Here is a 14,399-nt window from a genome sequence, read left to right on the forward strand (position 1 = left end):
TGGTCTATAGATGTTTTGGCTGTTTAAGCAAATGAGAGATTCCAACTCACAGGCTACCATTTCAAACAATTACTAGGAAAGGAGCCAACATTTGTCCATGTTGCTCAGTACTGTCTATCTACACCTATCTTCCCCAACCTGGTGTCCTCTAGACGTTTTGGACTGCAACTCCCATAATCCCTGTCTGCTGGCCATGCTGTCTGGAACTGATGGGACTTTGAGTCCGACAACATTGGAAGGGCCACAGACTAGGGAAGGCTGGTCAGCAGAAATCTAGGATCTGCAGAAGAAGTCCCCCCCCCATACCTACTGCTGAAGTGCTTTCACTTGGAGATGCCCAGATTTGAACCTGAGTCCTTCTGAAATGCAAGCCATTTATTTAAAAGGGAGCAGGGAACTCAGCAAGGATTTATGTTTCTTTAAATGGGTTTTCTTGAGCTTTAGGTACTTATGGTTTTTGGGTTTTTTTGGTAAATAAAATAAAGATTTTGTTCATTTTTTAATTGTGCAGGATAGTGTGCTCAACCCTAACTGAAAGTTTTCAGAAATGCTGAAAAGGAAAATCAGCCCCCCACTCACCCACCCAAGAACTCACAGTCCCATTCCAATTGTCAAAGAATTAAAATATGCAGGAAAACCGGGAAAGCTTTTTGTGTCATGGATTCATAGAATTGCAGAGTTGTAGGGGATCCCCAGGGTCAACCCGTTGCAAGTCGTTGGTTCAGTTCAGTTCCTCTGCAGAAAGAAGTAAGGATTGTGATTCATTCCTCGATTTAAAACAAAGAGGACCACGCAAAACACCCAAGGTCATCTCAGGAAAATAGTGGCCTCTGTGTTCTCACGGAGTAACTTTCAGGGAGACCTCTGGAGTGCTCCCGTCCGCCAGACTCACATTTCTAAGCGTCCACGTTTGATCTCCTCGCTCTCTTTTCGCCTCTGCTTCCCCGCTTTGCGGGAGGGGTTGCAGCCGAGCCGGCGTGTGAGACAGAGGATGGTCTTCTTCATTTCTGCCAAACACTTGCACGCATCGCGTGGATCCTTTCTGCTGTGCGCTTGCCTGCCGCTCCCTTCGTCCCGGACCGGGCATCTTCAAGCCTCCCCCGCGCACTTGTGGACTGCATCCCTGGGAGCCAATCAGAGCCGCCTCTTCCTCCCCTCATCGGCAAGTTCAGCTTGCCTGCTGTGCCTCTCCTTGGGTGCAGAGCCCAGCGTCGGTCAGGGTAAGTCCCGGGAAGGATGCTGCGCCAAAGGAGGCGGGTGGAAAAGAAGGAGTTGGCACAGGAAGGAGCTCAGGACCCCCCAGCGTAGTGGAAAGGGCAGACGGAGAGAAGGAGAGAGAGTTGCCAGCACGCTGTGGTGCAGATGAGGGTGAAGGGGTGTGCGGGGGTCTCTGTTCTGGCACAGGAGAAGGATTGCAGGAATAATGGGATCTACTCAGAGAGAACCCACCAGCGCAAAAGATGCTCTTTTGCCAACCCCGCCTCTAATAATTGCTGCATCACCTTGCTACTGCCCCTGAGCCTGAAAGGTTGGAGAAACCTTAGGAAGCTTCGTAATTGTTTCTTCCTTCCACCCAAAGACCTGCTTAAGCTTTGAAGTTTAACGGGGGTTGTCTCCTTTTCCTACATTTGGCACCCAACCCTATTTCTGCCAGGACTTTGCAAGTCACACACCCCTCTCTCCTGTGGCTAAGAGGAAATTGATCACCCTTAGGACATCAGTAGTTGCTCCACTCCCTGCTACACCATCTCTCTCTCTGTCTCTCTCTCGCCTTTCAGAGAAATTAGTAAGACTTCCCACCCACGTTGCTTAGGGAGGAAGGCTGCACAGGTAGGGTTATTGTGGGTCCTCCCCTTCGCTCCAGGAATGGAGGCTGAGCTTTCGCCTTCCGAGGCCTGGTCCAGCGGGACAGCAGAACCCACCACACCCTGGTTGATGGAGCTTAGCAGTGTTGGGCCCAGCACAGATGGTGCCCTTCCAGTTGGGATGCAGCTGTGGATCTTCAACAGCAGTGGAGAGGAGGACACCTCACCCCCGTTTCTGACCGACGCCTGGCTTGTGCCTGTCTTCTATGCCCTCATCATGCTGCTTGGTCTGGTGGGGAACTCACTGGTCATCTATGTCATCAGCAAGCACCGCCAGATGCGCACAGCCACCAACTTCTACATTGGTGAGTGAACGCCGCCTGCTTGCTTTCCTGTTCTCTAGGCTTGCCCCACAACCACCTTGACCGCTGACAGGTGTCTTGGGGGAGAAGAAGGAGTGTAAAACTTCTTCCAACTCTCCTCTCTGATCTTCTTCAACCTGCCACATGTCACAGTGCCCAGACATGACTTTAGACTTCTGTTATGCCAGAGAGTGCCCATCCATCCTAACCAGGATTGCTAATGGAATATTTCATATCCCCAGTATGCACAGCCCTTTCCCCAATGTTACCGCCAGTTCTTCCATAACATAAACAGGACAGGAAAGACTGTTGAAAACTAACCTCATAGTGAATTTGCCAGAAATGCCTTCTCCCCCCCGGTGTGGTAAATAATGTATTACCTATTTTTGGTCAGCCTCCCATTGCTAAGACAATTCAGTCTTGATTGCATTTTACTGATTCCGCAGACAGATGGTTAAAATACCCATCCATCCCGATTTTTATTTTCATTTTAAACTGATTCTCGTCCAGCTGGATATCTCAGTTGGTTAGAACATGGTGCTGACAATGCCAAGGTTGCAGGTTCAATTTCAATCCCCATATGGGGCAACTGCATATTCCTGCATTGCAGGGGGGTGGATTGGATGATCCTTAGGGTCCCTTCCATCCTTATAATTCTAAGAGCTTCTAAGAATACATTTATGGTCCATAGTGACCTGTAGCCTCCTGCTTGCACAGTTCCTGGTATCTAACTTGTTCTGATGTCTTCCAGTGATTATCTACTATCAGGGGAAGAGAATCTTACTCTCCTCTATGCTCATCAGGTATCTTCAGTACACTTGCTCTAACTTTAAAATAATCGCGGATGTAACTTATCTTCAAGATGTATGTTGATTTACCAAAAGAAAATACAGCAAATTGGTATATTACTTAATCTATTTCTTCCATTATTTATCATACAAATTTGGCACCCTGATATAACAACTCTCACAATTTCATAGCTCTCCATGTACTATCAATATATTTAGATTGTGTGCCACAGCTATAGTGTCTACTTAGAAGTAAGTCCCACTAATTTCAGCGTTGAATATAGTGGGACTCTGTTCTGAGAAAACATGCAAAGGAACCCTCGGGAGCTCACTTTAAGCGCCTGAATGTTTCTTTTGAACCGTGTCCTTACCTTCCTCCACATACAATTCTAGGTTTGGAGCAGGCAGGCATAGTCTGAGGGAAACAGCTTCATGGGCCAAAGTGGGACCAGTAACAGGCTTAATTAGGCTTGAGGGCTGGAGGTTCATCATCCAGATATATAAGCTTGTCCTTTTAAAAAGCAAGCATTTTACCCATTAAACAGATACCAGGGGAGGGGGCAAAACACACAGGTATCTCAGTGCTAGATGCAAATTCACAACAGCAACAGGTACACAGTACAGTGGTACCTCAGGTTACAGATGCTTCAGGTTACAGACGCTTCAGGTTACAGACTCCACTAACCCAGAAATAGTACCTCGGGTTAAGAACTTTGCTTCAGGATGAGAACAGAAATTGTGCAGTGGTGGCGCGGCGGCAGCGGGAGGCCCCATTAGCTAAAATGGTACCTCAGGTTAAGAACAGTTTCAGGTTAAGAACGGACCTCCAGAACAAATTAAGTTCTTAACCTGAGGTACCACATGCACATTATGCTTTTAGGAGCAAGAGGATTCCCTCCCTTTTGTGCTCATTTTCCTTAAATGTTTAAACTGCCCGAGAAACATCTACAACTCACTGATTGGAGCTTTAATTTAATTTAAGTAGTTTGTTTAAACATTTATATCCTACCCTTCCTCCCTAAGGCAGCAGATGCGAAGTGATAAAACATCTTCAAAATATTTTGAAAAGCTAAACAGAGATGCAAATTTGCTGCCTGATGAGCCATACTACAGCTGTTCGACAAGGACAGTATAAAGGGAAGCTCCCCATGGTTTCACATTTTCAATTTCCTTGAGCTAGCCAAGGGATTCAGCCAATATAATGTGTGAAGCTGTTCAGCATCTGCATCCAAAGCATAGCTTGGTGAGTCTAGATGACAAATCCCCACTGGCAGTCCTTAGCACAGAAAGTGTTTCCTTGTCTGATTACCACGATCCACCACCCTGCCCTCTGCTTTTCCTCAGTGTGTGAAGACTGTCAGTATTTTGCATGGTCTAGTTTAGTTTGTTTTCCATCTCATAATCATTGTTAGGCTTTCCATTATTAGTGTGAAGGCTTGTATCTGATCAAAAATGGTTTTGTGACTGCTCTAGACAGAAGTTGTATACTATTCCTCTTCTGAGCTATTTTCCAGTCCCATTCTCCGTCATTACTGGGCAGTGGCGTAGCGTGGGGGTGCAGGGGGGCCGGCTGCACCGGGTGCAACATCTGGGGGTTAGGGTTAGGGGGCGCAAATCCACAGGTTAGGGGGCACAAATTACTTGCCTTGCCCAGGGTGCTGACAACCCACGCTACGCCACTGTTACTGGGGTCTGTTATTGGTCTTCCTCCTTCTAATATAGATTTACCCTATTATACCCTGGACCCATTCTCCATTTTCATGAATGAAACTATTTTCCAACATTCTTTTACCAAAAGCTGCATCCAACTGGCTGCAACCTGCTCTCAGGGCATTTTCACACTATCACATTTTCAGTGGGATTCAGACACATACAGTACTAGCAATTTCAGGTTGCACAGTTCAAGATGATTGAGTGATCTTTTGCGACAAATCTGCTTCCCCAAAAGACTGGACTTATTTGCAATAAGGAAAGTGATGGGAAAGTGATGGGATAACACTTGCTTTGATGCAAGGTCATCTAACTGCCCAGGAGCCAGCATTGTCTAATCTCTCTGCAAACAAATCAGTGTGAATGCTCAATAAACAGGTTACCTGGAAGTCCTCAGCCCTATTTTTTGTGCATTAAATATCCCAGTATTTTTTTAATTAGTTAATTTTATTTAAACGGTTATTTAAAAATTACAGTACAGCTCTGTCCGCTGCTGCCAAAATATCATTCGAATCCTCAATCCCACATCACTGTCATGTTGGCTCACCAAATATCCTCAAATATCCTGGTATGTGTAGGGATACATCGGTGCAAATTGCTCAATTTTAAAGTGTTATTGATAGGAAATAAAACACCATCACCACCTGCACTTGCAGTTCTGGAAGCAGATTTATACAGGAACTGTGCAAAGATACCACAGGAGGAACTAGCGACAACAGCCCTGGTCTCAATGTTCCTTTATTCTGGAGTGTTCAAGGGGCTCCATCAGAAATGTCACTATTCCAAAATTCTGGATGCAGGGAGCATCCAGTGAGCAACATGAAGCAGAAGAATATTTATTTATTTATTTATTTATTTATTTATTTATTTATTTATTTCATTTTTAAGTGCCACAATTCTTCCTAAAAGAGCCTGGAGCAGTAATCCACAAAGCAAAGGAATTGTGAATAACATAAGTAAAAACATTTCAAAACAACCACATGTCTCCACAGCAAATGATAGAAACTTTCATAGAGCTGGAAGGGACCCAAGGGTAATCGAGTCCAACCCTCTGCAATGCAGGAATCTCGGCCAAAGCATCCATGGCCGCCCAACCTCTGCTTAAAAACCTCCAAGGAAGGAGAGTCCACCACCTCTTGTGGGAGTCTGTTCCACTGCCTAACAGCTTTTACTGCCCGATAGTTTTTCCGAATGTTTAGTCGGAATCTCCTTTCTTGTAACTTGAAGCCATTGCCTCAAGTCCTACCCTCAAGAGCAGTAGAAAACAAGCTTGCTCCATCTTCCATACCATTTTAAGGCCTCCAGGAGCAGTATCTTTCAGCCATTACATGTCTCAGGAAACAGAAATCTTTTATAAATTGCTCCTGTATGTAATGGTGATGATGATGATGACGTTAATAAGAAACTTTTCATTATTTATATGTCTCCCGTTTGACTGGATTGTTATTAATAACGGAGGCAGTAACAGGAACTTCCCAGCGTAGCCAATACCGATTCAAGCACACACATGTGTGATCTTTAGTTCGCCTATTATGCCCAAGTCCCATGCTGATGTTGACTCTGTATCTTTTGCAGCAAACCTGGCTACCACTGACATAATTTTCTTAGTGTGCTGCGTTCCCTTCACTGCCACGCTCTATCCCCTCCCCAGCTGGGTGTTTGGGGACTTCATGTGCAAATTCGTCAACTATTTGCAGCAGGTGAGCTTGAATGGTGGAAGAATCTATGTGTGATATTTTAGTGGGTTTGCGATATTACGTGTGTTGCAGTGAGGGCGAGTGTCTGTGCACTGTATATCATACACATGTGTGCAGCTGTTTGGGAACAGTGCCTTTCCCGTGAAGGGGGAGTGCTGGAGTCTACAGGAACAGATCATATGGTCTCCCTTTGCCAGTTGTTTCTCTTCTCACCAGGTAACCGTGCAGGCTACGTGCATCACTCTAATGGCGATGAGTATGGACCGCTGCTACGCCACACTGTACCCACTGCAATCACTCCGTTATCGGACCCCCCAGGTAGCCATGGCAGTCAGCTTTGCGATCTGGATTGGTGAGTGAGGGCAGCAAAGTCTATGAACACAAATTTATGGGGAAGAAAGGGGCTGGCGTTTGCTTGATACGGAGGAGCCAGGTAAGTGTAAATCCTAACCCATCCAGTTTGGTATTCCTGGTATCAGGCTTGTCACTCAGAATCTAAGCAAGAACCAGCTTCTTTATTGACTCTTTGGTGTACATATTTACTTTGGTCAATAAAGAAGAAGTTGGTACTTGCTTAGATGCTAATACCAACTTCTTAATTGACCAAAATAGCTAATTTCATGGGCTACTGTCAGGGAACTGACATCGGAACCAGAGGTGGAGGCAAGGCTCCCAAGAGATGCCGGAGAAGGGCACACCAGGGAGAGAGGGAGCTCATCGGCTGGGGAAGGAAATCAGCGTAACACCAGGGATAAAGGGGGGCAGATGGGGGAATCGGCGAGGGGGCTCCAGGACTCCTTGCCGGAGACCAGCGGGGAGAGCGCGGGTCCTCCGCTACCCACACCCACCCTGCGCAGAAGACTTCCGTGCAGGGAAAGTAGGCGTAGATTTGGCGTCAAAGAACTTCTTTGCTGGAAGAAGTTCAAGAAATGCCCACTGATGGATTCTGCTAGCGACTGAAACAGCCACGAAGTGAAGGGCTTTCCAGCCAGGAAAAGGTTTAACCAGGCAACCTAGCCAGGAGTGGCGGCAACTTACGCACGAGCAACCCCATATAACCATTACAGCTACAGTCCACTTCATCAGATGCACAACATGCAACCCTTTGCTCGCAGGGATTTTTACATGTGGGTATACTTAACCGTCTAAGAGTCCTTTACCCTTTCTCTTTTTTTAACCTTTTATAGAGAATAATCATACACAGTGGTCAGAGAGTAATGGGGTGCAAAAAATACAGATTGTCATAATTTCTTTAAAGCACACATGTGTGTAAGATGGGTGCAGTAACCATTCATAAATCAGTATTGATAACAGAAACACAATGACATTGGGAAGTTAATTAACACCCTGCAGTATGTTAAGAAATAAGCAGGCTATAAGCAGAATTGGTGGTTCCAGTGTCTTCACTGGCACTAATGTTCACTTCAGTTGCTGTCAAAATGCTGGTCTCACCTTTTCTTCACAGGCCCACTCCTATTTACTATAAAACAGGATCTGCCTTAATCACATGGTATCTAGATAAGGCCTGGTTTGTTTACTGTTGCTCATTGACGTTATTTTGATCTCTGCAGGTTACAAGATGGAGCATCGCTGCATAAGAGCCTGACATCTGTGTCTTTGACCCCCTAGGTTCCTTCATTCTCTCATTGCCCATGGCTGTGTACCATCGCACTGAGGTTGGCTACTGGTACGGCTTGCGCACCTACTGTATTGAGGCATTCACCAGCAAGAGCCAGGAGCGAATCTTCATTCTATACACTTTCTTGGCTGTCTATCTGCTGCCCCTCCTCACCATCTGCCTTTGCTACTCTATTATGCTCAAGCGCCTTGGACGCCCTGTGGTGGAACCCATGGACCATGATTACCAGGTAAGTCGGTGGACAGAAATTGAATGGTCACCCTGTTTCTTGTTGGGCTTTCATAACTCTGTCACCCTATACACGTCACAGGCAAATTTTCAATTTCGCTATTCTAAAGGAGGCCTATGAAGTCTATACCAAACTGCTGAAAGACAGGCAAAGTACTAAACACCTAGGGGAGGAGTCAACTAACAAGCCCTGTCAACGGGGCTGGATTAACCATTACGCAAAAGACACATGTGCTTAGGGCATCAAGGGAAGGGGGGGGGTCACGACAAAAATTTTCCATTGCTGAATTTAACATGGGCCATATGGTGCAGCTGGGGGGAAAATGGCCTCCACAATAAATGAAAAAATTACATATATATCTGTGCAAGAATAAAAAGAAATAATAATAATAATAATAATAATAATAATAATAATAATAATAATAATAATAGAGATTAATGATATACAACAAAATATATAACAAAATTAAAATCTGGTAAACTGCCACTTGGTCCACCAAGGCTCACATGTTTATATTTTGAATTAGATATATATGAGGGCACCAAAATCTTTTAAGTGCTTAGGGCCTCTAAAGGTCTTAATCTGGCCCTGCCTGTCAACATAAGTCCTGCACAAGGACTGATTTTTTTATATTTTTAATTTTTACTGTATTTTAAATATTTTGTTCAAAGCCTCCCAGAGTGGCTGGGAAAACCCAGCCAGATGGGTGGGGTATAATTATTATTATTATTATTATTATTATTATTATTATTATTATTATTCCACTTGCATAATGGGGCTTTCCCGCCTCCCCTCCAGGCCTCCTGTTTGGTGGGTGGTGATTAGGGGGGTCGGGAGAACCCTTGGAACAAGGCGTGTGGCGAGGAGAGAGGGGGGGTCATTCCACCTGCAAGGCGAAAGGCTTTCACTGATGGAACAAGTAGAAGAGCAGGACGTCAAATTCCTCCCCTATTCTCTTATCGTGTAGCAAGTTTCCAAAAAGGGCAACTAAAATGATCAAAGGGTTGGAGCGTCTCCCTTATGAGGAAAGGTTACAACACCGGGGGCTTTTCAGTTTAAAAAAATGATCGGGGTGGGGGCATGATAGAAATTTATAAAATCATGCATGGCATGGAGACAGTGGATCTCCCTCTCTCATAATGCTGTGTGGGCAGAGTGCTGTTACATGCATGTCCTGTTTTCAGGCTTCCAATAGGAATCTGAGAAAAGGATGCTGGGTTTAGATGGGCCTTTGGTGTGATCCACCAGGGCTCTTCCTATTCTCTTACACTGGGTGGACCACCTGTGACTTTTCTGTTCAGTCCCAGCAGGTACAACATATGTCTGAGCGCTCAGCTGCCATGAGGGCCAAGATTTCCAAGATGGTGGTGGTGATTGTGCTGCTGTTCACCATTTGCTGGGGTCCTATCCAGCTTTACTTGCTCTTCCAGGGCTTCTACCGCCACTTCCAGGCCAACTATGAGACCTACAAGATCAAGACGTGGGCCAATTGCATGTCATATGCCAACTCGTCTCTCAACCCCATTGTCTATGCTTTCATGGGAGACAGCTTCCGCAAATCCTTCAAGAAGGCTTTCCCCTTCCTGTTCCGGCAGCGGGTTGGGGACAATGGCGTGCACTCAGGGTGCCGCAATGCGGAAGTGAAATTTGTCATGGAGGGAACTTAACCCTTTCGCCTGACCTGGCTTCTGTCATGAACGTTTCTGCCTGGTCTGCACTGCCAAAGGATTCCGAGAAGGACAAAGACGTAGAGCAAGATGACCTGTCAGCCATCAAGGGTCTCACAGAGAGAAATTTGTGGTTATTTCAATACAATAACCAGAACACTAAGGATTTTAGTTCATCGATACACAGTAATAATGCCTTGGGGGAAGGTCTGATTGTGGATTTTAGTTTTAACTTAAATGATGCAGGAATCTGAACCGAAGTGCTATGCCACAAGATTAGCAGAAGCAAGCCTCTCTTTTTGTGTTTGTGGAGTGGATAACATGAGTGTAATCTGCCTTCTTCAAAACATGGTTTTGTGTTTGGTGCTCCATCTTGGATTTATCCTGGACCTTCAAATGTAAGAATAAAGCTTTTTCAAACTGCATTTCCTCCAAGGCTTAAATACATTTACAACCTGTGTTTCCCAGGTTCTACTCATCCAGCACTGTAACCACTACACCACACTGCCATAGGGCCAGCAGCATAGGTTCCATTGTCTTTTTTTTAAAAAAAAGATATTTATTAGAATTTCAAAAAGAGTTACAAAGGTAAAAAAAAGAAATAGAGATAAAAAAGGAAACAAAAAATACAAAATACAAACAGAAATAAAAACCATTAAAAATAAATCCATCTTTCCTTATCTTGCCTTTCATTAACTTATTTCCCTGACCTCCTCACACCTCCCTTTTTTGCATTCCGGTTCAAATGGTTACTTCAGCAAATCCTTTCCCTCTTTGTTTTTATCTTAATTCTTTATCTTAATATATTATAGCTTTACATTTTCACCTGTTAACAATCCATTTTTACATACTCCTTTTTAACATTACTGCTAAAACCACTTAGTTTCATTCCGTCATCATTTTAACATTCATTAATTTTGCAATATTTCTGTAAATAATCTTTAAATTTCTTCCAATCTTCTTCCACCGACTCATCTCCCTGGTCTCGGATTCTGCCTGTCATTTCCACCAATTCCATATAGTCTGTCACCTTCATCTGCCGTTCTTCCAGGGTGGGTAGATCTTGTGTCTTCCAATACTTTGCAATGAGTATTCTTGCTGCTGTTGTAGCATACATAAAGAAAGTTCTATCCTTCTTTGGCACCAATTGGCCGACCATGCCCAGGAGAAAGGCCTCTGGTTTCTTCAGGAAGGTATATTTAAATACCTTTTTCATTTCATTATAAATCATCTCCCAGAAAACCTTAATCCTTGGGCACGTCCACCAAAGATGAAAGAATGTACCTTCATTTTCTTTACATTTCCAACATTTATTATTGGGCAAATGATATATTTTTGCAAGCTTGACTGGTGTCATGTACCACCTGTATATCATTTTCATAATATTCTCTCGTAAGGCATTACATGCCGTAAATTTCATACCTGTGGTCCACAACTGTTCCCAGTCAGCAAACATAATGTTATGTCCAACATCTTGTGCCCATTTTATCATAGCAGATTTCACCGTTTCATTCTGAGTATTCCATTTCAACAGCAAGTTATACATTTTTGATAGTATCTTAGTTTTGGGATCTAACACTTCTGTTTCCAATTTTGATTTTTCCACCTGGAAGCCAATTTTCTTGTCCAAATTGTAAGCCTCCCTTATTTGGTAATAATGAAGCCAATCTCACACTTTATCTTTTAGTTTCTCAAAACTCTGCAATTTCAATTTATCTCCTTCTTGTCATAGGTTCCATTGTCCATACCACTGCAGACAGACATTAGATAGTAGCAACCTCCTTTTAAGATATTTCACCTTTCTCCTGCCATGAAGATGGGATAATCCAGAGGTCAAAAAACACAAAATGTTCCTTCTCGTCATTCTCATTAGAAGGTGTTGCGTAGGCAGGTTGAAGTGAGCAGTAGCCACAATAATTTCACCCAAAGTTCTGGGAAATTACATTATCAACAGCTATTGCTCCTCCTGGTGGGTTCATTCTGCACATTGTTCTGTGTTCTCAAGGGCCACCTACTGGTCGATGTTTCAGGCTGCAGTCCTGTTGCTTATATGGGAACTTCCATAGCTGTCAACTTACAGATTTGAAAATAAGGGACCAGCAGCCTCGAAAATAAGGGATCAGCAGCCAAAATAAGGGATTTTAGTCAACCAGCTGAAATACAAAGTTAATAGGGACCAGATAATTTGGGAGAGCAGTGCTGGTTTTTAGCCCTTCGTTTCCAGAGGTTGCTGCTCAAGACACCAGCTGATGAAACACTGCAATTAAATAACTACAAGCAGCAGCCACTTCTCGCGCAAAATGAAGTCCAAGCTACGAAGATGCTGCTGCAGTTCTGTATCTTTTCTCTCGTGCTCCATCTGCAGCTTTCAGTTCCATCAGGTGGGGCAGGAGGAAGGAGGGGAAATAGTGCCCGAAGTAAACCCACAGATCAGACCATCTATGCTAGTCTACCACTACAAATCTATGGGAGAAGCGCTTGCGGTCCTTCCTCCGCTTTCCCTTTCTATGGTTAGCCCTTGGAACACCTGCCTGCGCCTCCACCTCCACCTCCACCTCCACCTCCTCTCTCTGAACTGCTTTTTCTATAGTTGCCCTTGCTCTCCGCTCAAGGCTCCTCAGCAATTCAAAGGCCGCGCCAGGCTGCCCATCTCATCTGGGTCCTTCGGTGGCGCAGCCACAGTACGGCCTAGTGGGAGCAGCGGGGGGGGGGGGGGCAGAGGGGAGGCCCCAGGCAGAGACGCTCACTTTGGCGGCTGCGACGAGGATGGTGGCGGAAGGGGCCAAGGCTCCCGCCAGTCCCAGCGGGAAGGGGCTCCCGGGGGCCGAGGCTGGTGAGAGGAGGCCAGAGGGGGGCGGACCGGGCAGCCAGGCAACACAGTTGGAGCCTCCCTCCTCCCTGGCCGGCAGGGAGGGAGAGGAGCTGCTTCCTTTGAAACCCGGGAAATTTAAGGGACATCATCAATAAGGGACAGCAGTGGGACACGGCGCTGGGATAAGGGAGTTTCCCGCCAAATAAGGGACGGTTGACAGCTATGATGGGAACTCAGTGAGGCTTCTCAGTAAAAATGCCTGGGATTGTGCTGTTAATACCCAATGAATCTGGAATGCACATTTTTAAAAGGTCCAAACTAAGCACATTGGTGCCCAAAGAAAAAGTGCTTTTATGTAGCCATTGTCAACACTTTGTTAAGATGTAAGTAGTCAACCTTAGGGCTGCCATGAGGGTTTTCCTTTAAAGAAGCTCAACCGTTTTGGGTGGTCCTGGTTTTTACTTTTTGAAATATGGCAACCCTAGTCGACCTCCTTACTGTGCTGCAGGTTCTATGGAGAAGGAAATGGTTTTTGCAGAGTAGCAAGAATCCATGTGGGGTTTCGTGAGTGCATATATGTGCATCTGTTTCTGTTCATCAACTTCCTGTTGCCCCTTGTATAAATCAGCAGGAAGGAGGAGGAAGAGGGAAGAACTAGAACTGGTTCGCTACACTGGTCATTGGCCCTGGCTCCACCTACTATTACTCTCTCTGCCTTCTGTCCTGCCAGTTCTAATGGGCACTAGCTGTTACTGTTAGTTATCACAGTGGTTAAGTATAAGATCCGATGCACACTTACTTAGAGTGTGCATTAGTTTCAGTAGGACTGACTTATAAGAAAACATGCGTAGAAGTGGAGTTATATCAGTAGCCCAGTCAGAAACAAGGAACCATAGGGATTACATGAACAGCAGATTGGAAACATGTGCCTGTGGTTGTCCTGGAGCAGATGACCTTCCATTAGCAAATATGACTGCTAGCTCTTATGGTTTCCAAGGCAACAAAAGGTGGATGAGGTTCAGGAACAATGCCTATCCCTTCTGATGACAGGGAAATTATGGTGCTTGAGCGTAGGGTGTGAGTGACTAAAACGGGCTGGAAATAGAAAGCACCTTTGCTGAACTCAGCCCCTACCTTTAGTCCTATTATTTTAGAACAAGTGAAGGCAAGGGGCATTTTGTTAAGACAGCAATTCAACTGGTGGTGTTCCTGTTCATGAAACTACTGATAATAATCCATTCTTCAGGGAGCTAAGCAGTCCAGAGCAATGCCACCTGAGACAAGCAGAGGGGAGGTTGTGGGCTTTGGCAAACAGATTTGGGATGGTTAGCTAGCTGGAAGAGCAGGAGAAACTCTACTGAAGGAGAACAAAGAAGGACAATGGATCCAACTAGGGTATCTGTTGTAACTTTTAACCACCTCTCTTCTCACTTCCTTTATACTTGGTAGGCAATTATGCAATATGAACTGATTTCCTTAGAAACATTTACCACCCACACTGAACGGTTTTTTCCAAGTACCTCAAAAAAATTGTCATGAGTGCATGGCACCACTTCCCTAAGTGGAAAGACATCAAGGACAGTCCTACAGGGCTTAATTCCCTCTGGATGAGGTAGCATTGAAGACTTACCATTCCTTGAACATTTGAGAAAAAGTTCTGCTGTGCAAAATGCTCCTGTTCGGTGACCCA

At 44.9% G+C, this 14,399-nt stretch overlaps 1 protein-coding gene across 3 annotated transcripts; it reads left to right on the forward strand.

Annotated features, from left to right (window-relative positions):
• Positions 1 to 605: 605 nt before the first annotated feature.
• On the forward strand, positions 606 to 10,322 carry LOC309363761 (G-protein coupled receptor 54-like). Of its 3 annotated transcripts, none has more exons than XM_081900161.1 (6): positions 606 to 1,220; positions 1,779 to 2,170; positions 6,241 to 6,365; positions 6,579 to 6,714; positions 7,992 to 8,230; positions 9,661 to 10,322. In XM_081900161.1, the coding sequence occupies exons 2-6, from the start codon at positions 1,867 to 1,869 to the stop codon at positions 9,895 to 9,897; spliced, it is 1,041 nt and encodes a 346-aa protein (XP_081756287.1). In that variant the 5' UTR covers positions 606 to 1,220; positions 1,779 to 1,866; the 3' UTR covers positions 9,898 to 10,322. The 3 variants fall into 3 exon arrangements, with proteins under 3 accessions (XP_081756287.1, XP_081756285.1, XP_081756286.1); XM_081900159.1 differs by having other exon boundaries at positions 621 to 1,220; positions 9,532 to 10,322; XM_081900160.1 differs by lacking the exon at positions 606 to 1,220 and adding an exon at positions 1,243 to 1,528 and having other exon boundaries at positions 9,532 to 10,322.
• Positions 10,323 to 14,399: the final 4,077 nt, after the last annotated feature.

Source organism: Podarcis melisellensis, assembly GCF_964234715.1.
Source record: "Podarcis melisellensis genome assembly, chromosome: 2".
In the NCBI taxonomy this organism is placed as follows: Eukaryota; Metazoa; Chordata; class Lepidosauria; order Squamata; family Lacertidae; genus Podarcis; species Podarcis melisellensis.